A 27,074-nucleotide genomic window follows, 5' to 3' on the forward strand; every position below is an offset into this window, starting at 1 on the left:
CTATTGTTTCTCTATCTCCACAGGCAGATTGAGCGACAGCAACACTAAAACACATTGCAGAGAGGGTACATAATCAAACACTTATTACAGTTGTCTGTGCTTTATGTTGTTAAACTGCAATTAAGAAGTTTGTCAACAGGATTTAAAAATTGGAACTGATTGTGTGAAGAATTCAGACAAGCGATTTAAGTATATAATATTCTGTTGAAATGAGATCCCTGAGGCGTATGTGTGGTAAAACCATGTTTGATCGTGTGAGGAATGTGGAGATCCGCAAAGAGTGCAAGGCTGATGAAAGCGTAATGAGTAAGATTAAGAAAGGGACGCTTAGATGGTTTGGGCATGTAGAGCGAATGAGCGAAGATAGGAGTGTAAGGAGGATATATGATGCAAATGTGAATGGTAGCAGAAGTCGGGGACGCCCGAGGAAGACATGGCACGATCAAGTGAATCAGATACTCGAGTCGGGTCATGTCAAGAGTCAGAATAATAGAAGAGTATGTATGAGACGATGTATGAATGTGAATGAGGCAAGGAGTGTGTGCCAAGACCGAGTTGTTTGGCGGTCCGTCCTCTCTGCCTACCCCTGCGGGGAAACGGCGTGATGGTTGGTTAGTTAGTTAGTTATATTCTTCTAATAAAATATATTAACAGAAAATTATTTTAATTGATATTTACAAAAATGGAAATTATTAGTCGAGAATTCAGACTATCCCGTGATTTTTTAAAGGTGTGCGCTATTACATAACTAAATATGAAGTATTTAGTACTATTACATAACGCTATAAACATTCATAGTAATTGCAAATATATTTTCTAATTCAAAAAAATATTAATATATTGAAAAAATATGAATATACAAAATATTACTCTATGGTGTATTACATTAAAAGAAAATAAAGATAAGGAACATCTGGTTTTTTGAGCTGATGGTCAGACGGGCAGACGCAGCTTATGGCCACATCACACTCTCCACCCAGGGGGTGTAGTGGGACATGCGGAGGAACAGTTTATGGTCAGACGGGCAGACGCAGCTTATGGCCACACCACACTCTCCACCCAGGGGGTGTAGTGGGACATGCGGAGGAACAGTTGATGGTCAGACGGGCAGACGCAGCTTATGGCCACACCACACTCTCCACCCAGGGGGTGTAGTGGGACATGCGGAGGAACAGTTGATGGTCAGACGGGCAGACGCAGTTTATGGCCACACCACACTCTCCACCCAGGGGGTGTAGTGGGACATGCGGAGGAACAGTTGATGGTCAGACGGGCAGACGCAGTTTATGGCCACACCACACTCTCCACCCAGGGGATGTAGTGGGACATGCGGAGGAACAGTTGATGGTCAGACGTGCAGACGCAGCTTATGGCCACACCACACTCTCCACCCAGGGGGTGTAGTGGGACATGCGGAGGAACAGTTGATGGTCAGACGGGCAGACGCAGCTTATGGCCACACCACACTCTCCACCCAGGGGGTGTAGTGGGCCACGCGGAGGAACAGTTTATGGTCAGACGGGCAGACGCAGCTTATGGCCACACCACACTCTCCACCCAGGGGGTGTAGTGGGCCACGCGGAGGAACAGTTTATGGTCAGACGGGCAGACGCAGCTTATGGTCACACCACTCTCTCCACCCAGGGGGTGTAGTGGGACATGCGGAGGAACAGTTGATGGTCAGACGGGCAGACGCAGCTTATGGCCACACCACACTCTCCACCCAGGGGGTGTAGTGGGACATGCGGAGGGACAGTTGATGGTCAGACGGGCAGACGCAGTTTATGGCCACACCACACTCTCCACCCAGGGGGTGTAGTGGGACATGCGGAGGAACAGTTGATGGTCAGACGGGCAGACGCAGCTTATGGCCACACCACACTCTCCACCCAGGGGGTGTAGTGGGACATGCGGAGGAACAGTTGATGGTCAGACGGGCAGACGCAGTTTATGGCCACACCACACTCTCCACCCAGGGGGTGTAGTGGGACATGCGGAGGAACAGTTGATGGTCAGACGGGCAGACGCAGTTTATGGCCACACCACACTCTCCACCCAGGGGGTGTAGTGGGACATGCGGAGGAACAGTTGATGGTCAGACGGGCAGACGCAGTTTATGGCCACACCACACTCTCCACCCAGGGGATGTAGTGGGACATGCGGAGGAACAGTCGCTGGCAGGTGTCACCGACTATCTCCATATCCATGTGGAGCCCCACCAGCAGCCGGGTGCAGGCCACTCTGCCACCGTTGCTGGCTGTGAGGTAGTTTTCTCCGAAGAACTGCAATGCACACATTAGAGTCAGTCTATGCGAAATATCCCTTTGTGCAGTGAAAAGCTCGGTGGCACGAGTGGACAGCGCGGCACAACAGCCGCCCACAAGGTAATGGGAGGTATTCTGCCCGTGGTCAGTAAGTACGCAGTAATTCACACGGGAGTCATTCTCAACAATCAAAGTTTTGTTTAATATTTTAGCATATTTAAACTTGGTCTAATTTACTGATTTTGCTAAAAAAACTTGTTCTGTATTATCTGTTATAAACAGTTTGTAAAAATAGTAATCTTCACAGTTGATTAATCAATCAATCAATATTAGTGACATTGTCAAACAACGTGACGGTTAAACTAAATATGGCTTAAATATGAAACAATGATTATAAAATACACACTTGGGACGGGTTGTTACACAGAATTTCAACGATTCATTAAATTTCAAAGTTAATTTTCTAGTTCTGCGAAGGTTCTATCCAAGTTCTACTAATGATACAATAATAGAACATGGATAGAACCTTCACAGAACTTGAATATTAACTTTGAACAACTGGCCCTTATACTTTTTAAATCACTTTAATTTTTGTAAGTCTGTAAATTGATAAAATGGAGATTTAAATTAAAAATAATATAATCATTACACTACTTATGTGAAAGGTACAGAATATCAGAATAAAGAATTCTTTTTTTTTGCAGTACTGTGGGGTTACTTCGGGGTAAGAGGGGACTGTGGGAGGGTGTTTCAAACAAATACATCCAAATGTGTGCTCTAGATAAATTAGATGCACGGTGTCCGGAAACACGCACGTACAAGCGGGAAACTTGTAAATCTACATCATCTAGAGAAGCCATTATGTTTTATCTTCGGCAACCAAAGGGGTATAAAACTTTTAGAGCAGGAAGTACGCTTAAGTGCATTTTATAACAGCTGATATTAGAGCAGGCTGTACGCTTAAGTGCATTTTATAACAGCTGATATTAGAGCAGGCTGTACGCTTAAGTGCATTTTATAACAGCTGATATTAGAGCAGGCTGTACGCTTAAGTGCATTTTATAACAGCTGATATTAGAGCAGGCTGTACGCTTAAGTGCATTTTATAACAGCTGATATTAGAGCAGGCTGTACGCTTAAGTGCATTTTATAACAGCTGATATTAGAGCAGGCTGTACGCTTAAGTGCATTTTATAACAGCTGATATTAGAGCAGGCTGTACGCTTAAGTGCATTTTATAACAGCTGATATTAGAGCAGGCTGTACGCTTAAGTGCATTTTATAACAGCTGATATTAGAGCAGGCTGTACGCTTAAGTGCATTTTATAACAGCTGATATTAGAGCAGGCTGTACGCTTAAGTGCATTTTATAACAGCTGATATTAGAGCAGGCTGTACGCTTAAGTGCATTTTATAACAGCCGATATTAGAGCAGGCTGTACGCTTAAGTGCATTTTATAACAGCCGATATTAGCGCAGGCTGTACGCTTAAGTGCATTTTATAACAGCCGATATAAGAGCAGGCTGTACGCTTAAGTGCATTTTATAACAGCTGATATTAGAGCAGGCTGTACGCTGAAGTGCATTTTATAACAGCTGATATTAGAGCAGGCTGTACGCTTAAGTGCATTTTATAACAGCTGATATTAGAGCAGGCTGTACGCTTAAGTGCATTTTATAACAGCTGATATTAGAGCAGGCTGTACGCTTAAGTGCATTTTATAACAGCTGATATTAGAGCAGGCTGTACGCTTAAGTGCATTTTATAACAGCTGATATTAGAGCAGGCTGTACGCTTAAGTGCATTTTATAACAGCCGATATTAGAGCAGGCTGTACGCTTAAGTGCATTTTATAACAGCCGATATTAGCGCAGGCTGTACGCTTAAGTGCATTTTATAACAGCCGATATTAGAGCAGGCTGTACGCTTAAGTGCATTTTATAACAGCTGATATTAGAGCAGGCTGTACGCTTCAGTGCATTTTATAACAGGTGATATTATAGCAGGCTGTACGCTGAAGTGCATTTTATAACAGCTGATATTAGAGCAGGCTGTACGCTTAAGTGCATTTTATAACAGCTGATATTAGAGCAGGCTGTACGCTGAAGTGCATTTTATAACAGCTGATATTAGAGCAGGCTGTACGCTTAAGTGCATTTTATAACAGCTGATATTAGAGCAGGCTGTACGCTTAAGTGCATTTTATAACAGCTGATATTAGAGCAGGCTGTACGCTTAAGTGCATTTTATAACAGCTGATATTAGAGCAGGCTGTACGCTTAAGTGCATTTTATAACAGCTGATATTAGAGCAGGCTGTACGCTTAAGTGCATTTTATAACAGGTGATATTATAGCAGGCTGTACGCTGAAGTGCATTTTATAACAGCTGATATTAGAGCAGGCTGTACGCTTAAGTGCATTTTATAACAGCTGATATTAGAGCAGGCTGTACGCTTAAGTGCATTTTATAACAGGTGATATAAGAGCAGGCTGTACGCTTAAGTGCATTTTATAACAGCTGATATTAGAGCAGGCTGTACGCTTAAGTGCATTTTATAACAGCTGATATTAGAGCAGGCTGTACGCTTAAGTGCATTTTATAACAGGTGATATTATAGCAGGCTGTACGCTGAAGTGCATTTTATAACAGCTGATATTAGAGCAGGCTGTACGCTTAAGTGCATTTTATAACAGCTGATATTAGAGCAGGCTGTACGCTTAAGTGCATTTTATAACAGCTGATATTAGAGCAGGCTGTACGCTTAAGTGCATTTTATAACAGCTGATATTAGAGCAGGCTGTACGCTTAAGTGCATTTTATAACAGGTGATATTATAGCAGGCTGTACGCTTAAGTGCATTTTATAACAGCTGATATTAGAGCAGGCTGTACGCTTAAGTGCATTTTATAACAGCTGATATTAGAGCAGGCTGTACGCTTAAGTGCATTTTATAACAGGTGATATAAGAGCAGGCTGTACGCTGAAGTGCATTTTATAACAGCTGATATTAGAGCAGGCTGTACGCTTAAGTGCATTTTATAACAGCTGATATTTGAGCAGGCTGTACGCTTAAGTGCATTTTATAACAGGTGATATAAGAGCAGGCTGTACGCTTAAGTGCATTTTATAACAGCTGATATTAGAGCAGGCTGTACGCTTAAGCGCATTTTATAACAGCTGATATTAGAGCAGGCTGTACGCTTAAGTGCATTTTATAACAGGTGATATAAGAGCAGGCTGTACGCTTAAGTGCATTTTATAACAGCTGATATTAGAGCAGGCTGTACGCTTAAGCGCATTTTATAACAGCTGATATTAGAGCAGGCTGTACGCTTAAGTGCATTTTATAACAGCTGATATTAGAGCAGGCTGTACGCTTAAGTGCATTTTATAACAGCTGATATTAGAGCAGGCTGTACGCTTAAGCGCATTTTATAACAGCTGATATTAGAGCAGGCTGTACGCTTAAGTGCATTTTATAACAGCTGATATTAACCCCCTAAGGAACTTTTTTTTTTTTCAAATTAGACCTAAAAAATCCATCTTTGGACTCGATTTACTCAAAAACGAAATCTCAAATCAAAAACTGTTGTGCCACAAAATTAACACAAAATATTATTTAGATTCACAAACTTCCCACTTTTGCTACGATTTACCGGACACAGTGTATAAAAAGTGTAAGTACCTACCCACCTAAAGAAAACATTTAATTTACACAAATAACCAAATATTCTATTTAGTATTATTGTAATATCATTTTAACATTTGCGATTGAATGAACCAATACAACAAGATCCCTTTGTGTGTTAATCTTTTAATTTAATAAGAAATGGGAACTAAAGGGATATTTAAATTTAATAAATGAATGATTTAACAAAATCACAGAATAGCCCGCAAGGCCCATCGAGCAGTGCATTGAATTAATGAATAGTTGCGTCATTGCTACTTGCACAATGCCTCGTACTGCTGTTGGTGCACATGTGTCCGTCTGTAACTCCGCCAGGTGCTCCATAACTGCCGTGAGGGAACCGTCTGCTGCACTCCTCTTGGGGCTGAAGGGTCGCTGGGAACTGTGAATATACACAGAAACAATAACAACTAATTATTATGTATTTACTTTTGTACTGAAGAGATGCTGGAGGCCACTAATTTACATACTTATCGCCTTACTAATAAACGTATTTTAAATTTTAACAGATTGCCATATATGAATGGTTGAATAACAGTTGTGTTAGTTTTAAAACACTTTTATAAGTCAGACCCATAAAGTTTAAAAACATGCATATCACTTAACTTAACTATCTACTTTTCACTTTATACTTCGTTTAGTTAACTTTACACAATAATATACACGAGTAGTTGTAATATACAAGTTCTCCTGTCCTAAGCACAAGCGTCAGCTTTATCAGGAGAGTGTGTGAAATATTAATATTATTTACCGGGAACCATTTATTGGATAACCAATGCCAGTGGTTCGCTACGTTTGGTGACTTAGCAGGGGTGCCCGGGTTCATGGATGAGATTAGTCAGATTGAGAGAGACTGGTTGAGGGAGACCTTTTGACCTCTCCAGCCGGACCCTGTCGACCCATCGCCTTGTACCGCAGTGGGAGGGATGGATTCCCCTTCCTCCTGGACATATTGATTCCTACCCAACCCTCATACCTTTTTTCCTTCCCAAAACTTTCTATGATTCCTTTCCTTAAAAAGCCTCCCCCCCCCACACAGCATCCCCAAAGATTTTTTTGCTTTTTTTGCCTCCTGTATTGAGCTAATGTTAAAAAAATATTTTAAAAAAAACATGAAATTCAAAAACACTTAAATTTCTCGCTAACTTGAAAAAAGCACTCGAAATTTATATGCGTGTAATAAAAAAGAATAATTGAAAAGGATATTGTGAATAATAATGATAACCTACTCGTTATTTACATGAACTAAAAGTGCTGAACTAATTTGGCTTTGAATGTGTCTAGATTTAAAACGAAAATATCAGCGACCTCTGCAAGCTCATTGCCCGGGCATTATGGTTAACTTACCTTATTACCCCTCCAGTTCCACACAGTCAGTGTCAGTCCTCCCACAGAGTTCTGCGGCGTGTGTAGACAGACCGGCCGATACTTCTTGCTGAAGAGGACCCTGAAACACCATCACAGAGTTACTCTATCTATCATTATTTTTACTTATTACATTATCTTTAAAAAGTGATAAAGATTCATTAAAAGTGATGAAACAAAAACTAGGTTTAATAGTTACCTATGTAACCTATTGTGTGTTGAATTGTCATTTTGATGATATACCCGATCACCGTTTTATTTGTACCTTTACTACCATTGTAACATTATTTTAGATATGAAAAATTTAATGAAAATGTTTTGATACCAGGAAATTTGTAATTGGTCTTGTGACATTACCTCACGAGAGTTAACTTTTGTTGTCTTCTTAGTGTTAAAAAAAAGAATATAACTTGTGGATGATTTATCCTTTATTAATTAATTTAAACAATACAACTTAAAATATGTAAGTACAATTTCAAAGGGAAACTATTAAGTGAACAATACGACAAGCAAGTGCTTGGATTCGATACACGGAATCGAGTCGTCTGGAAGCTGGAGTTGGGGTTTATATAGTCCATGCTGGTGCGGTGGAGTGGGGCGTCATCTTCCTATTTTCGAGCTGCGTGTCAAAGTGTCAATGTGTCATTCCGATAATGGGGTTATTGTACCAGTGCACGTGGAACACGTGGTCTTTCTTAAATCGATCCTTTGTTTTGGGATTGCTGCGCGTGTGGCCGCGTGTTGTTTTAAGTTCATCTAAATGTTCGTTTGTTTATTAATGGTCTTCTCCAAGTAGCCGTAGAAGGGTACGTGTTGATATGTCGTTTCAGGGATTGTGATTAGAGTATATCGTCCCGGTGATTGTCCTTGTCCGGATGCAACTGCTATCCATAAACTATTAAGGTTTAATAGTTTATTTTAGGCGAGATGAAGTGCTGGTTGTAATGGGCGTGCTGCGATGTCTTCCTGTAGGTGAGGGTCGTCTTGGGTGGTTAACTCTCCCCCCCTAAAATTGAAACTCCTTCGCACTGTGAAGGGTTTATATCTTCTCCAAAGGATATATCCGATGGCCGTAATTATCAAGCAGCTGGTAAGTGTGATGTGTATAGTTCCTTCAAATCCCGTCGTGGTGGTAGGGATATCGAATTCTCTGCGTGGTTCTTGTATTTCATCTACATGTAGGATGGGTAGTTTTAGTACATGTAATTCTTCCTTTGAATATGTGATGAGTAATGTTTCTTGGTTAACGATTCTTCCCATAGTGAAGGTTTTGCCTTGTATACTGCACTCGTCATTTGTTACAAGTACAGATTTGGAAATTACTATATTTTGTTGGTGTTGAGGGCATTGTGCTTGTAATGCTGTTGGTTCGTTGCGAAACAGGTACATCATATTATCTCCAATGACATGTGTATATTCTTCTGGACATATAATCTGGCGTAGACTACAGTTTTGTTCGCTGTGGTTTTCTAGTACGGTAGTTGTGCAGTCATCAATAGAGTTGAGTTCCTTGTTGCATATGCTGAGGCTGTCTGTAATAACTTGGCACTTGTGTGCATTATACATCTGCTTTCCATCTCTCAATAATCGTCTCGGTAGGAGGTGGGGTTGGAAACATTTATTGTTAGTTTTGGAAATGATGGGAATTATTTCGTTATACATATAAACTGTGCGTTCTACTAAAGTTAGAGAGAGAATAAAGTGTAAAGTTTGTTTAACTTTAACGAATTTAACTTGCAAAAAGCGTTGAATAATATCAAAATCTTTAGAAGGTAGTTGTTCAGGATTTACATGTGAAATAGATTCCATAAATACCTTCGGTTTTATAATGCTAGGGTGGTACACTCCATGAGAGGCAAACGTGATAGCTTCCGTAATTCTAGTTATTAACTCGGTAATAGTTTCCGTCTGATAAATCAAATGTGTAATCAACAAGTCTGTTTTATCTTCATAATGGTCATGGCTCATTTGAGACCAAAGTACCAATTGATAATCCTCCAATGTTCTTGAACTCAACGAGATTCTCTTTTCATTTATATTTTGGTTAGTTTCAATTCGTTGCACTAATTTATCCAAATCATTATCATCTAAGTTTCCCGTAATTCCTTTAATTATTGAACCGAGTCCGTTTATTAGGCCTCTTTTATTCCTATTTATAACTAAATTATCAATTATCTGATTATTATGATCTATTAAATATTTCAAACGTTCTAATCCTACGTGTGGTAAGGTTACATTGTTACATTTTATAAGTTTATCGTAATTAATTCCTAGTTGTTGCGATTGTTCAATTAGTTTAGATAAATCTAGGGTATGAATGACGTGCCACTGTCCTTCGACGGCTCGTGCATTTCCCAGGGGCGCGACGATGAAGTGCTCATTGTCTGCTAATTGGCGGATCCGTAGCGCTTGCGTCATGGCCGTCAGCCTGAAACAATTTAACACTGTCTTTGTGAATTGTTGTTAGGCCTCTCAGACTTTTATATTCAAGTACATTATGTGGTAGTATTTTAGTAATAGTGAACGGTCCTTTAAATTTATTTTTATGTTTACCCCGTGCGGTAACCTTTATAAGTATCTGTTGTCCCACGGACATTTCTTGCTGCGTACGTGTTTTGTTTACTCGTTCGCGTGTTTTATTTTTTGTTTTATGCTGTAAATCATGTATCAATTTTTTGAGTTCTTTACATTGATTTGCGTGGTCGGCTACGTAGCTTTGGGTAATCACACCATTAGGTTGTGGTACTCTGTTCCCATGACAAAAGTGTACCTCGTTTGGTGTATGTTTAGTTACACCATGTATGTTATTATTATAAGCATTCAAGGCTAAATTAATTTGGGTTTCGGATGTTACGTTCGGTATTGCCGTGCGTATTAATCTCAATATTTCTGTCAGAGTGGAGTGAAAGCGTTCTATATCAGCTTTTGATTGTGAATGACCAGTAGTAGTCACATGTGTTTTAATATTGTACGTTTCTAATAACTCTCGTGTCGTAGTGGACGTGAACGTGGTTTCACGATCTAAATGTATTTCTTTCGGTATACCGATTAACGAAAATATTTTAACAAGTATTTCACATATGGCGACATTGTTGTCGACAGTGATTAAAGTACAAGATGCCCATTTAGAGAATCTATCTACAATGGTTAAGAATTTTTGACGTCCGAAATGGTAAGTATCAATCTGCCATATTTCCATTGGACAATTGGGGGTAACGGTAGCCTCTAATGGGGCAGACTTTGGGTGTCTTTCGTATTTAGAGTTTTGACATATTATACATGTTTTTAAAAAATCTTTTATTTTGGTCCGCATGTTATTGAAATAGTGCGTCCGTTTTATTTTACTAAGTAAGGCATCTAGGCCCATATGACGTTGGTTCTCGATATGCGTCGAACGAATTACTTCTTTTTGTTCTTCTAAATTTATGGGTTCAATCTTAACATTTGTGAAACGTATTAATTTTAACGAGTTCTTATCAATATTTTTTCTATAGCATTCGCTTAAACACTCATATAGTCTATCATTATTTATAATTACTGCGTATTTATCCTTATCTAAACATGTTTTAATCAATTTTAAAAATACCGCTTCCGCATTTGCTAAAGGAATGCACCATACAAGGTCCGTACCTTTTTCTTTAGCTCTTAAACTATTCTTCTCAATATCGCTTAATTCGATAAAAATCCTATTCATACGCGGGGGTGGGTGTTCGTTACGAATTGGGATTCCACCCTCATGGTCATCCACATTGCTATGCACGGTGTCAGTGACACTCTGGGCACCCGAGGTGGCTTCTACTCGTAATGAATCGTGCTCCTCACCGTCCTCACTATAATGAATTTCGACCCTTGAAAGTGCGTCGGCTACATGATTATTACAACCTCGCTTATGTCTAATTGTATAATCATATTCTTGGAGTTTAAGTCTCCACCTAGTAAGTTTAGCATTGGGTTCTTTCAATTTGGTTAACCATACTAACGGTTGATGATCCGTTTCTATAATAAAATGTTTACCATAAATATACGGACGGAATTGCTGGAGGGACCATAGTATACCAAGCAATTCTTTTTCCGTCGTATTATACTTGGTTTCCGTTTTCGACAGTGTCCTAGAAATATAGGCAATAGGTTGAGATTTTTGGCTCAACACAGCCCCCAGAGCAATGTTACTTGCATCTGTGGTTACAGTGAATTCTTCGTTAAAGTCGGGATATTTTAATATTGGGGCATTCATCAGTAATTCTTTACATAGCCTAAATGCATTTAAAAACTTTTCGTCTTGGTTATTTATTTTTACGTTTTTTCGGGTACATTCTGTGAGTGGTTTCGTCACTCTGCTTAAATTTGGGGCGAATTTACGGTAGTAACCGATTAGTCCTAGAAAAGATTTTATATCCCTGACTGTCTTTGGTAAGGGAAATTTTCTTATAGCATCAAGTTTTGCGGGATCAGGTTGCAGTCCGTCACCATTAAGAATATGGCCTAAGAATTTAATTTCTTCCTTGACAAATTCACATTTATTGATATTTATTTTTAAATTTGCTTCCCGCAGGGCGTTGAAAACTATTTCTAAGCGCCTGAGGTGTTCTTCTTCGTCGTTGGCATATACTATAACGTCATCTAAATATACCAAACATATTTTCCCTATGTATTTACGTAATACATTATTCATCATACGCTGAAATGAAGCAGGAGCATTTTTTAATCCGAATGGCATTCTAACAAATTCGTAGTGTTGATTAGGAATAGTGAATGCTGTCTTTTCTATGTCTTGATCGGACATTTTGATCTGGTGGTACCCACTTGTCAGATCTAAAGTTGAAAAGTATTTATTACCATGTAACTGTGAAAAAATGTCTTCGATGTTTGGGAGCGGAAACTTGTCACTACGTGTCTGTTCGTTGAGTTTCCGATAGTCTATGACCATCCTCCACTTTTTTATACCCGATTGGTCGAGTTTTTTCTCGACGATGTGGACAGGGCTTGCCCAAGGCGAATCGCTTGGTCGGATGATTCCATCCTTCAGAAGTTGAGCGACTTGTCTTTCAACTTCAAGCCTCTGTTCGTACGGTAATCGATAAGCGCGTTGATACACGGGCTCTTCTTTAAGTAATTTTATTTCATGTTTTACATGAGGTGAGCAATTAACTACCAGTTCTTCAGAGAATAAATCCCTATTTTTCTCCAATAACTCATCAAGTTTACTCATATCCATTACATGGAACAACTGAACTTGTTTGGTTGGAGTTTTTAAAATATTATTTGAGTTGTTTAAAATTAATGTTGCATTCATTAATTTTAACATATCTATTCCCATTAACACATCGTATTTATGGGAAAAGTCAAAAATATAAAAACGCATTTCAGCATTATTATTGCCGAATACTTTTCTCCAAAATGGCGTCACGACTGTACCTCTATGGGCGGTCGTAGAGTGCGCTGTTTGTACAGTAAACTCTTCATTTATATATCTACAGTCACGAAACAATCTATTATATACATTTTTAGTCATGAATGATTTGGAGCTTCCCGTATCAATCAGAATTTTCATATTTAATGGCGCTACTATATATGGTAGGCCATTATTGATATGATTCAGGTGGATTAGGTTTCTCGGGGAGATTCTTGGTCTTCCCAAAAATCCGGCCGTTCCTGATCATTGCTGTCGGTATAGAATAGCTCCTGCGCCGTACGTCCGTTGCCGAGGTCGATGACCGGGCCTTTAGGAGGTCGGGACATTGGGGCCGTTCTCATACTGACATCACCGGCACGTGTCTGGTGCGTATTAAAATTGTTGTTGTTATTTCCGTGCCACGGGCGGTTTTGTCCGAACTTATTATTATGCGTCTGGTTATTATTATGCCACGGTTTATTATTATAGTTATTGTGATTAGAATTATTATGTGGTTTGAACGAGCTTTGCGTTTGCGGAGTAAAAGGTTTATTTGATTGTTGTCCTGGCCGCATAAAATTAGATGGTCCTGCTTGTGGAAACACAAGATTTTGTTTAGACCGCTGGTGGAGCTCGCCATGGGCCTCCAACATCCTTATTTCTGTGCACAGGGCATCATAATTTTTTGTTAAGTTTGCGCATTTAATGTGCGTTGGCATGAGGTTTAATAAAGTATTTCGAGCCGTATCTTTGTATGGTTCCATCAATATGTGAGCACTAGGCCCTCCATATTGATCGGAAATTTTAATTTTAATCGAAAAGAGAATTTGGTTGATCTCATGGATCGTTGAGGAGAAATCCTTCTGACCGCGGTTGAAGTTTATCAATTCTGTTTGTAATAACGTCACAGACTTATTGTCCCCACATTCATTTTTCAATGTTTCTAATATTGTTTCAATATTGTTATCATGATCGCTCATGAGAATTACGTGAAGTGCTTTCCCACGTAATCTTGAGATTATTTTCTCAACATTATTTGGCGTATTGCCGTTTCGAGTAATATACCCCCTGGCTGATTTTATAAATAAATTAATATCTTGGGGAGAGCCACTGTACTCCAATATCGATTCCGAGTATTGGGGAGCGGGCCTCTCATTTGGCTGTGCCATTTTAATAAATTAGAAATATACGAAGTGACTTTTAATTAAAAAAAAAATAGTTTTCTCTCTAACCTTTTGGATAAGGAAGGGAAGGGATCTATCGTACGTATGGGATAGACGATCAATTGAAAAAATGTACTCACAGAAGTATTGATGCGATGATCTTCATTGCCTAGTTAACGAATTTGTTTGGTGTGTGGTCCTCTTCGCGTCGAGATATTAAAGAATATCTAAGAAGTCCTGGCTACGGCCAAGTTTAACAGCTTCTTCGAAATGACCCACGTACTGGGCGCCAGTTAACTTTTGTTGTCTTCTTAGTGTTAAAAAAAAGAATATAACTTGTGGATGATTTATCCTTTATTAATTAATTTAAACAATACAACTTAAAATATGTAAGTACAATTTCAAAGGGAAACTATTAAGTGAACAATACGACAAGCAAGTGCTTGGATTCGATACACGGAATCGAGTCGTCTGGAAGCTGGAGTTGGGGTTTATATAGTCCATGCTGGTGCGGTGGAGTGGGGCGTCATCTTCCTATTTTCGAGCTGCGTGTCAAAGTGTCAATGTGTCATTCCGATAATGGGGTTATTGTACCAGTGCACGTGGAACACGTGGTCTTTCTTAAATCGATCCTTTGTTTTGGGATTGCTGCGCGTGTGGCCGCGTGTTGTTTTAAGTTCATCTAAATGTTCGTTTGTTTATTAATGGTCTTCTCCAAGTAGCCGTAGAAGGGTACGTGTTGATATGTCGTTTCAGGGATTGTGATTAGAGTATATCGTCCCGGTGATTGTCCTTGTCCGGATGCAACTGCTATCCATAAACTATTAAGGTTTAATAGTTTATTTTAGGCGAGATGAAGTGCTGGTTGTAATGGGCGTGCTGCGATGTCTTCCTGTAGGTGAGGGTCGTCTTGGGTGGTTAACTCGAGGGTCACAACTGCCCAGAGCCAGTGGGACTATGGCATCCACATAATGCCAAAGGGATTAAGGGAGAGGAAGGCGGAGGGGGGGGCAGTAAGTACCTGGCTATTCAGATCTGATCATCAAACACGGCTACCGGGGCGATACTGAGAGTATCTATTGTGATGGAATGTGTCGCTTATTTGTAATTGGTCTTGTGACATTACCTCACGAGGGTCACAACTGCCCAGAGCCAGTGGGACTATGGCATCCACATAATGCCAAAGGGATTAAGGGAGAGGAAGGCGGTGGGGGGGGCAGTAAGTACCTGGCTATTCAGATCTGATCATCAAACACGGCTACCGGGGCGATACTGAGAGTATCTATTGTGATGGAATGTGTCGCTAATTTGTAATTGGTCTTGTGACATTACCTCACGAGGGTCACAACTGCCCAGTGCCAGTGGGACTATGGCATCCACATAATGCCAAAGGGATTAAGGGAGAGGAAGGCGGTGGGGGGGGGGCAGTAAGTACCTGGCTATTCAGATCTGATCATCAAACACGGCTACCGGGGCGATACTGAGAGTATCTATTTTTTTTTTTTGTAATTATTTTTTATTTTTAATAATATGTTTACATGGTACATAATTCATTTTACATCTTGGGTCTTTTTACTACTCTTCCATTGAAAGCATTTGCTTGTGTATGGAAGGGGAGTGTACATAACTGTTGTTGTTAGTTAGTACTTAATTAATTCACTGTACATAAATGTATGTTTGCTGTAGTATTTTTTTTATAGTAGTGAAGGATAATATATTAATATAATAAATTTAAAAAAAGAAAGAAATTTATGGAAAACTAAGGATATTTGTGAGATTAATTAAGTGAGTAGTTTTTTTTTTCAGAATATTTTTAAAGTGTCTCTTGACAGAGAGCAGTATTTGGGTTTTATCATTAATGCTTCTGATTTCTTCCGGTAGACAATTGAAAAAGGTTCTTCCCTGGTAAGTATAATGATGTTGTGCAAAAGACGTATTTAGTTTTGGGCATAGAAAAACATGTCTAAGTCGCGTTCTGTTTTCATTTAAAAATTGATATTTATCTCTTTCTTTTATAATTTGGATTAGTGAGTTTTTAATATATAGGTCCTTAAATGTACTTGAAATTCTTCAAACAGGCGTTCTGTTGGGTAGTCAAAGGGTTTTTTTGAATATAATTTTAGTAATTGTTCTTTTTATAATTTCAATTGGAAGAAGGTTACATTTATACGCGGATCCCCAACTAATAATAGCGTATTGTAAAGTGGATTGAACTAAGGCATAGTAAATTATATATAGATTTTTTATCGACAGAAAGTTTCTAATTCTTAAAAATATATATATATTAATTTTCTAATTTTGTTTACTACTTGACATATTTGTTCCTTCCATTTCAGATTTTTATCAATAATTACTCCTAGATATTTAATTTTATTTGTTGTTTTTAGTACTGTACAGTTTGATTTGCAATAGTTTTGGCTGTGAATTTTAGTATTATTATGTATGACAATGTTAAAAATTTTAGGAGTATCATTTGTATGGATTGCAAATGGAATTACAAATGTCTTTTCATTATTAAGTGACAGTAAATTAGTGTCGAAAAAATTCTTGAGCGTGTTGATGTCTTCTGTGGCCTTTAACTCTACTTTTTCCCAAGTCTTATCACTTATTATTAATACTGTATCATCAGCGTATGACGTAATTTGACCATGTAAAGGTTGAAAAAAAATATCGTTTACATATATAGTAAATAGAATTGGTCCAAGCACTGTACCTTGGGGGATTCCAAAGCTTGTAATCTCTTGATCACTATTAACACGATTGATTTTTACTACTTGAGGACGGTTTTTTAAGTAGTCGGTGATCCATTTAATCGCGTTGCCTTTTATGCCGATATTATTCAATTTTTTTAATAGCATCTCATGGGATATGCTATCGAATGCCTTCCTAAGGTCAATAAATATACCCGCACATTTTTTACTTTTATCCAATGATTCAGAAATGTATGAAGTTACGTTAGCAATAGCATCTTGTGTGCTGAGAGATTTTATAAAGCCAAACTGGTTTTTGTGTAATATTTTATTATTATCTAGAAAATTTACCAATTGTTTTTTTACTATTTTTTCAAAGATCTTTCCTATATTAGAAATTAGACATATTGGGCGATAATTCGTTGATTGATGTGTATCTCCAGATTTGTAAATAGGTGAGATTATTGTGGTTTTGTAGTTCATTGGAAAAATTCCAGTTGTTAAACTTAAGTTTAATAAATGAGTGATAGGTTTTATTAAGTGAGGTTTCATAGTTTTTAACATGTGTGTTGTAATAGAATCAAAACCGGGAGACGAACCTCCTTTCATATTTTCTATTATTTTCGAAATTTCACATTCTGTTGTTGTTTCAAACATTGAAAGTATATTACGTTTCTGTATATTTTTATTTTTATGGTTTTCTTGGTTTGAAGGCTTATGAATATTTTTCGCAAGATTTTTCCCAACATTTGCAAAGAACGAATTAAATATGTTTGCACATTGTTTAGGCTGTATATTGGCATCTATAATTTTTTTATCATGTTCAATGTACTTAATGTTTTGTGTTTTTTTTTTTATTTTCTATGGCGAAATTAACAGTTTTCCACATTTGTTTATGGTTATTTTCTGAAGATAATATTTTATTTTTAAAATACTCTTCTTTACTTTTTTTAATATAAGATGTTAATTTATTTTTATATTTTTTATAGAAAATATATGCTTTTTCATCTTGGGGATTTTTTAAAGTTATTTTGTAAAGTTTTTCTTTATTTCTGATAGATATAATAAGTCCTTTGGTAATCCAAGGCTTTAAACATCTTAATTTTGATTTTATGTGTGTTGTTATCTCAGTTGTCGAATTTTTAATGTGTTGTGACATAATATTTTCGAAGTTAGTTGAACAAATTTCAGTATCATCACTGTTTAAAACATTATTCCAATCCTCCTTTTTTAATTTTTCAGAGAGAATAGTCATATCTATTGTTGATTTTTTGGTAATTATATTATGTTTTTTATGTTTATTATTATACAGAAGTAAGCATGAGTGATGATCAGTTATGTTAGTTTTCCAAACAATTGATTTTATTTTGTGAAGATCTTTAATGTTTACATTTGTCCAAATGTGGTCTAAACAAGATGGAGTATGTTCTTTTATTTCCCTAGTATTTTTATTTATGCAAGATATAAAATTTTGTTCAGTCATACAATTGATGTATTCATTTTTGTTATTATTTTCTATTTTTTCATTAATATTAACGTTAAAATCTCCTACGACGAAGCAAAGTTTATTTTTTAATTTTAATAATATGTATTTGAGGTCATTAATAAATGTAATAATACTCGAGCCATGCGTTCTATAGATAGCTATTAGATAGTATATTGATTTGCCGAGTTTGAAATGTACTTCGATGCAGTTTACTAAGTGTATTGGATGTTCTATTATGTTAACAATACTAAATTTATTGCTTGCAAATATTATTATTCCCGAATTTTTATTGATGTCTACTTTGGTAGAAATATAGTTGTACTCAGGTAAGTGATAAGACGGTGATTCAGCGTTCGTAAATGTTTCGGATAACACTATAAAGTCCGGTTTTTTAATTAAATTATTTATTTTTAGAATTAATTCATCTAAATTTTTTTGAGCGCTACGGATGTTTATGTGCATAATAATTATATCATTGATGTTTTTAGAAATAATTTTGTTACACGAATCGGTACATATACATTCGTATTCTTGAATTTTAATATTTAACTCTAATTCGTTACTTAAGAAATCATCCATTTAATGCATTTTCGGTTGTATTTTACAAAATTATTTATAAGATTTTTATTCAATGTCGTAGTTAATTCTTTCTTTGGCTAATTTAAGCATGTAAGATCGGAACTTACATGTTTCGCTGTTTGTTCGGTGGTCTACTTCATTCATTTTACTGTTCAAGGAGTTTATTTCTTTCTTCTTGTTAGCTGAGTTGCAGTTAGCGCATTTGGGTGGCAGTTCCAGGGATTTACACTCGGAGATGGGATGATCTTCTGAACAGTGCTTGCATGTTGGTTTATTCATTCTATTGTAGCATTTTTGTGCTGTGTGTCCAAATCTTTGACAGTGGAAACATTGGGTAAGAGGACTGCAGTCTTCTACATAGATTCTCATGAATCCTAGATGAATTTTTTTTTATTAATAAGATGTAGTCTCATTTCGGGATTTGTTTGTAGTATTAAGTTTTTGCTGTTAGTTTTTTTGTTTGTAATGATGGCCTTAACTTGTAATATTTCTTTGTCTTGGTATTTTTCACATATCATTTTGATGTCGTTGTTTTGTTCAATGATGTCTTCTAAGAATTCTTTTTCGGTATAGTCTTTGTCAAGACCTTTGAATATTACGCATGGATCCGTTTTCAGAAGTACCTCCGCTATTATGGTTTTGTCGACTTCATTTATCTTATCTTTTAATTTTTTTGCTTCTTCTTTTTCTGGGCATGTTATTATAAGGTTTTTTTTTGTTTTTTTAATTTCGCATACTCGAATTCCCAACTGCGATATTTTAATCTTTTGTATTTTCTATTTTATTTTTTCAGTGTCTTCTTCTTTTAAGCTTTTAATTATTATGTGAAATCGTTTTTCTTGCGTTTGTGATATTAAGTTTTTTACTGCAGAAGAGTATGATAATGGGTATTTTTGTGCTTGGTTTTTTCTTGAATATCACACTTTTCTTGTAATTTAGCTAATTCTATTGCCATGTGCGATATCATTTCCATGATGTTATTTATTTCTTTCATCATTTTTGATTTGGTTTCTTTGGTGAGTTTATTTTCTTCTATGATTGTATGTAAGTCACTTATGTTTTGTTTCGCCTTTGTTATGAAGGCATGCGGATCAACCGCTTCCTCCATTTTTCCAGGTTAAAAAAAATATATTTTCCGTAAATTTATGTATTTATATAATTTGTCTTGGTTGAAGGTGTTATTTTATTTATTCACCGCTTACGGCGCTCACTCGCGTCCAACACCGTTGGAGGTTTGGGCGACACTCGAATTGTCTATTCGACTATTGTGATGGAATGTGTCGCTAATTTGTAATTGGTCTTGTGACATTACCTCACGAGGGTCACAACTGCCCAGAGCCAGTGGGACTATGGCATCCACATAATGCCAAAGGGATTAAGGGAGAGGAAGGCGGTGGGGGGGGGCAGTAAGTACCTGGCTATTCAGATCTGATCATCAAACACGGCTACCGGGGCGATACTGAGAGTATCTATTGTGATGGAATGTGTCGCTAATTTGTAATTGGTCTTGTGACATTACCTCACGAGGGTCACAACTGCCCAGAGCCAGTGGGACTATGGCATCCACATAATGCCAAAGGGATTAAGGGAGAGGAAGGCGGTGGGGGGGGGCAGTAAGTACCTGGCTATTCAGATCTGATCATCAAACACGGCTACCGGGGCGATACTGAGAGTATCTATTGTGATGGAATGTGTCGCTAATTTGTAATTGGTCTTGTGACATTACCTCACGAGGGTCACAACTGCCCAGAGCCAGTGGGACTATGGCATCCACATAATGCCAAAGGGATTAAGGGAGAGGAAGGCGGTGGGTGGGCGGGGGCAGTAAGTACCTGGATATTCAGATCTGATCATCAAACACGGCTACCGGGGCAATACTGAGAGTATCTATTGTGATGGAATGTGTCGCTAATTTGATAAGTTATGTAAAATTATATTAGACAATTGAATTTGTAAATTGATAATAGGTCATATATTATTAATGTTTGATGCTTACGGCCGGTCCATTTCTAGAAGAGCTATGTCATTAGTTTCTACAACTTCAGTGTTGTTCCCGGGGAGGAACTGTGGATGGAGCACGACCCTTGTAACGGCGAACACCACCTCTGGAGGGGAAGTGATATCCTCAGCAGGCCGCCTGCAACCAATCAACGTTCAATCAACAGTATTATTGGAATTAGTAACTGACAACGATTTATAAAAAAACAAACTATATTTGTCTGCCTAAAAATTGTAGAAAGTTTAATAAAAATCTTTTATTAATTTCTCGTTGTTCTATGAATGATTTATACAGTCACCGATTTTTACAAGTTTCAATTTCACTCTGATTAAATTAGCCGTTGAAAAATATGAGAGCATATTTTGTATGATTCATTAAAGGTATATGATAGGCGAAATGATGTGATTTGACAGAAAACAACCAACACATCTAAAACTACCCTTTGTATGCCATTCCCAGACTTGGTAATGGCAGAGTTTCTTTCGTAATTAATGTAGACATACAACCATAGTAAATAAAACAGTGATACGTAATAAAACCCACATTTACAACATAAATCTATAGTTTTAGACAATATTTTGTTGATGTAAGATATTATGTAGATAATCCACTCATTATATTTATTGTTATAAATAATTAAATCATTTTCCATCAAATGTCAACACATATCACGGTGTTTTTATCATTCCGAGTGAGAAGCCCTCGGTACTAGAAGTGAATCTGTAATTTATCATTTAAATCTTTGAAAAATGCCCTGAAAAAGTTTTAAAAGCAGGTTAAAAGGAATAATACCGACTCACTTAAAGAATTACGATTATCAACGGAAGCTGAGAATGCAGAGAATGCCTGAAAATTTGAACTAAAACCACCTTAAAACATTGGAATTTTACTACGTAATGAACAATAAACGGAACTGTCAAATAGATACTATTTAAATATTTTGTCTATTTTTTCTGCAATAAATTCGTAATAATAATAATAATAATAATAATTGGAGAGTTGAGCGCAGAAATAGAAGGATTTATGCTTGCCATTCAGGATAGAGTCATTAATACTAAAAATTATAGAAAGCATATAATCAAAGATACAAATCAAATTGATGATTTGTGTAGAAAATGTTTGGCTTTTCCGGAAACTATAGAACATATTATATCTGGATGTTCTATATTAGCACCGTCCGAGCATACATTTAGGCACAATCAAGTTTTAAAAATAATTCACCAAAATTTGGTAATTAAACATAACCTGATTGACTGCCGTAATATAGTACCATATTATGAATACGAACCAAATTAATTTTTAGAAAACGAATTTTATAAAATATATTATGATAAAACTATACTAACAGACCGAACGATTAGTCATAATAGACCCGATATAGTTTTACATGACAAAATTAAAAAAATAACTTATTTCATTGATGTAGCTATTCCAAATTCCTGTAACATTCAAAAATCTGTTAATGAAAAAATTAGAAAATACACAGATTTAGGAAACGAAATAAAAAGAATTTGGCATTCTCAGACTATAAAAATATTACCATTCGTTATTTCGGCTACTGGCATTAAACCTAGCTCTCTCATTAAAAATTTAGGCGTATTAGATCTATCAAAAAATTTATATATAAAGATGCAAAAGTCGGTCATTTTGAATACATGTAGGATAACGAAAGATTTTTTAAATATTTATGTTGAGGGATCAGTAGGATTTATAGGCCCTGTTAGAAGTACTACCGAGCCGAACCCTCTGATATGAAAATATCTGGAGTCGGTGAATTTTTTTTTCCCATTTGATCTCTGGTGAGTTGACGTGTTGTTGTTCTTGTATTGTTTTGTATTTATTTTACTTATATAATGCACTTGCATAGTGTTGATTGACTAGCTGATCATTTGTGGAAAAGTGAGTGGAAGGGTTTAGTTTTTCCTATGGGGAAGATTTAACCCGGACAACAAAATCGGAAGTTAAAAAAAAAAACGTTTATTTGACAATAATTTTTACATGTTTGCATATACATAGTTAGTATACGTGAATTATTATAATAATTATGAATTATTAACGAAACTGTCAAACAAATACTATTAAATTATTTTGTTTATTTACAATGAATTCATTCATGGACTAATAATGTGTTATGAATGTGTATGCAGTGTAATGAGGTGTCTGTATAGTTTTCAGATTTAGCATCCCAGACTCGAAGTCTTGGGAGGGTGAAATTGCAGCTGCTTTGTTGGTTTATGACGACGAAGAGCTAAACCTAGGAGAAGATTCAGAAGATGAGCCCGACGGTGTTATCGAGGATTTCCGGGACCATTCTGAAGTCGCATCTCATGAAGACGGTGATCAAGATAGTGTAGAAGGAGATGAAGAGTATTTAGTACCTGGCAATGACGGGGCTGGTATAAATGAAGAATGTAGGCGCTTGGTTTGTTTGCTAGATTCTCCATTAGTTCTGTACGGAAAAGGTCATAATAATGTCATGGAACTGACTGATCCCGTACAAGGTCAGAAACCTGACATGTAACAGTTGGTTCACGTCTATACCCACAGCCAAGAAGTTACTGGAAGAAGGGATAACATTAGTTGGAACTGTAAAGAAGAATAAACGAGAAATTCCTCCTGTTTTCTTGGACACTAAAAATCGAGAGAGATGCACATCAATGTTTGCCTACAACGGACCTCTCACACTTTTGTCATATTGTCCTCTGAAGACAGCTAAGAAAAAAATTCTAATCATGCTGTACACCATGCATGACAGCCCTGACAAGGATAATGAAGTGAAGCTTCCAGAAATAATACATTTCTATAGTAAAAAAATATTAAACTCTCAAGTTCTAGTTTTAATTTCAAGAATGCCAATTACAATGATATTAATGACCATCTCAGCAAAGTAGATTGGACTTTTCTCAAGGAAAACAATATGATCTATAATATAGAATCATTTTATTATAAAATAAATGCCATTATCGTAGACTGTATACCCTTAATAAAATTCAAAGAATCAAAGCATCCAAAATGGTTTAACAAGGAATTAATTCAATTAATAGCTAAAAAAAAGTTTTACATAAAAAATTTAAAGCAGTGAGGTCCCTACCAAATTATATTGAGTTCAGTAAAATAAGAAAAGATTGTAAAAATATGTCAAAAATTTGTTACAACAATTATATAAATACGGTAGAAATGTCAATTAATGGAAACATAAAACAATTTTGGAATCATGCAAAGTCTATGAAAAATGATGATATTAGCATACCCTCTAATATGTTTTATGAAAGTAAAAGAGCCAACGACTCCCAAAATGTAGCTCACCTATTTGCCGACTTCTTCAAAAGTGTATATGTCCGGGACTCAATAATAATCAACGATCACTTGCCTAGTTTCTTCACGAATCATGACTTAAATTTGACTAATGTAATAATTGAATTTAACGATGTACTGACTCAGCTAAAACAATTGGATCAAAGCAAGAGCGGAGGTCCTGATAATATCCCACCTGTTTTCTTAAAGAATTGCGCCACTACTCTTGCATATCCACTACATTTTCTTTTTAACCAGTCACTACAAACAGGACACTTTCCTGAAAAATGGAAATACAGCTTCCTCACCCCGATATTTAAAAAAGGAGATAAAAATGAGGTGAGCAATTATAGACCGATCTGCCTTTTATCAACTATTCCTAAAATGTTTGAAAAACTTATTTTAAATAAAATCATTCACTGTATCAAGCCAGTAATTTCTCCTAACCAGCATGGTTTTACATCAGGAAAGTCTACTTTGTCCAATCTCTTAATTTACCAAAACTATATATCAGAATCCATGTCTAAGAAGTTACAAGTTGATTCAGTCTATACTGATTTCAGCAAAGCATTTGATAAGGTTAATCACGATCTGTTGTTAAAAAAGCTTCATAAATTAGGAATAGCAGGGTATCTATACATGTGGTTTAACAGTTATTTAAGTAACAGGCAATTGGCCGTTAAAATTGATGGCTTTATTTCTTATAAATTTAAAGCTACCAGCGGTGTCCCCCAAGGGTCACATTTGGGACCAATTTTATTTTTGATATTTGTGAACGATGTGCTCACTATATTCGACGATGTCGAAGTTTCAATGTTTGCGGACGATATGAAAATATACAAAGCTATAAGAAATATGAACGACTGTCAAACATTGTCAAATAACTTGCGTAAACTATTTGTTTGGTGCCAAGAGAACTACCTAGAACTAAATATAAACAAATGTCTAATTATGAGATTTCATAGAATAAAAAATCCAATTATTTATGATTACTCCATCAATGATGTAGTTCTAACCGCTGTAACCGAGGTGAATGATTTAGGTGTAAACTTTGACCAAAAACTGAATTTTATAAATCATATTGAAATTAATTCAAATAAAGCTTTGAAAATGTTGGGTTTTGTTATAAGAATTTGCAGCCAATTTAAAAATATTCAAACATATAAACATTTGTATGTGTCATTGGTTAGGAGTCAAATTGAGTACAACTCGACAGTGTGGGCATCTAGTTACGCTAGTCATTCACTCACGATAGAAAGAATTCAAAAAAAATTCTTAAGATTTATTAATTTCAGAATGGGTATTTCAAGGGAATGCGTCAATTATGATTATCTACTATGTCAGCTTAATTTATTAAAATTATCTGAACGTAGAATAGTTAATGACCTAAATTGTTTATATAAAATCATAAATTCAATAATTGACAGCCCTGAACTATTATATTTGATTTCCCTACATATACCTCGTAAACCAACATTGAGGCATTATCTACCGTTCTATTGTGATAACTCCAACACTGAATCTCAATTCTATACCCCCGTTCGCCGTATACAAAATTTGGGTAATGACTATAAAGATGTTGTTGATATATTCAACACATCATTCACCACATATAAACAAGTCATTACCCAATTTATTTTGGAAAAAAGAATATCAAATACAATATAATTTAACTACAGAAACTAAGTAGATTCATTTTATTTCGTTTTTGACATTATTTTTGTAAGAGGTTGTGTTTTATTATGTATTCTATTTCATTTTTGATTTTGTTTTGTGATTTTACTTTGACTTTGTTTTATTTTTGATTTGTTGTGTTCTTTGTAAAAAACAAGAAAATAACTTGTAAAAGCCCTGTCGGGCGTAAATTTATAAATAAATAAAACCAAATGAGGGGTGGATGTGTTCGACCAACTTTGTAAGAAGTACTCGACGTCCAGGAAGACCAAAAGGTGGCCCATGTGTCTCTTCTACGGGTTGCGAAATGCCGTTGGTGTCAACTCTTGGGTCTTATTCAAGCTGTCAACTAACATTGATAAAGAGAAAATAATCAAGTGGTGTTAATTTCTTAAGAGTTTGTCAATGGCACTCATAAAGCCTCATATGAGAGCAAAATTACAATGGCCAAGTTTACCCCGGGATATCGGAGAAACTGTACGCGCAGTCTTGAATATTCATAGTGAAGATCAAAGGCCGGTCCCTGATAATCCCAAACCTGGTCGCTGCTGCTTTTGTCCGCGCACAAAGGACAGAAATTCTCGATCTGTCTGTAACACTTGTCGCCGCCATATTTGTGTTGACCATCAATACAAAATCTGTCCTTCATGTGACGACAAAAATGTCTATTAGTTTTTATTAATAAATTTTATTGTCTTTTCTTATTACTTTGCCATAGTAAAAATAATATTTAAAGAAAAATCTCATATACTTTTATTATATTAATTATTTTTGCGCGGGGTACTTCAGTACCCCGCGGTAGGAATAATTATATTCCCAGAGTGGTAGGGTTTAAGAGTTAAAAATCTATTGTTCCCCTTTCATGGATTAGAATGCTCACATATATTATTGTAGCGTTCTGCCACATAATCAATTTCAGCATTGAGCGCTCGGAAAGTGTTTGGTTTGGTTTGGTATTTTAATATGGGACGTGTGGGATTGCACTAACTTCCCCACATCCTGTAACAAAACTTATCATTATTATTATCATTACATCCACACTTTATTTATTTTTTACAAAATATAACATATTATTTATTTATTTATTTATTTGAGGAACATAAAGAGTCTTAGTAATACAATATGCATAAGAGGATAACAAAAAAAAACAGACCAATTATTAATGTTCGCAGATATATTTTCAAAAACATAAAACTAACCTGTAAACTAGAACTTTTAATAAAAATAGAAAAAAAACAGAATAAAGCAGCAAATAAGAAAAATAATAATACGAATGTAAATTCAACAAACGGTAAACCTATAATATGCCTACAATACAGCAATAAAATAAATGTGATTATAAGTATACTTAAATAGACTTGGGTTGGAACGGGAAAGGGGAGGAGAGGGATAAGGAAAAGTTGCCACACAAGTAATATTAGGCACAATCAATTTAACAGTCGTGAATATGAGTTAGAATATGATACAAAGAAAATTC

The 27,074-nt window shown here is 36.2% G+C and overlaps 1 protein-coding gene across 1 annotated transcript; it reads right to left on the minus strand.

Moving 5' to 3' along the window:
* Positions 1-26,098, minus strand: LOC149409009 (uncharacterized). The gene is made up of 6 exons (XM_089650248.1): positions 26,055-26,098; positions 20,627-20,767; positions 7,303-7,402; positions 6,214-6,330; positions 2,132-2,282; positions 1-44 (listed from the first exon to the last, which is right to left on the minus strand). The coding sequence occupies exons 1-6, from the start codon at positions 26,096-26,098 to the stop codon at positions 1-3; spliced, it is 597 nt and encodes a 198-aa protein (XP_089506374.1).
* Positions 26,099-27,074: the final 976 nt, after the last annotated feature.

Source organism: Hesperophylax consimilis, unplaced genomic scaffold, assembly GCF_061612785.1.
Source record: "Hesperophylax consimilis isolate HC1 unplaced genomic scaffold, BYU_Hcon_1.0 scaffold_39, whole genome shotgun sequence".
NCBI classification, from domain to species: Eukaryota; Metazoa; Arthropoda; class Insecta; order Trichoptera; family Limnephilidae; genus Hesperophylax; species Hesperophylax consimilis.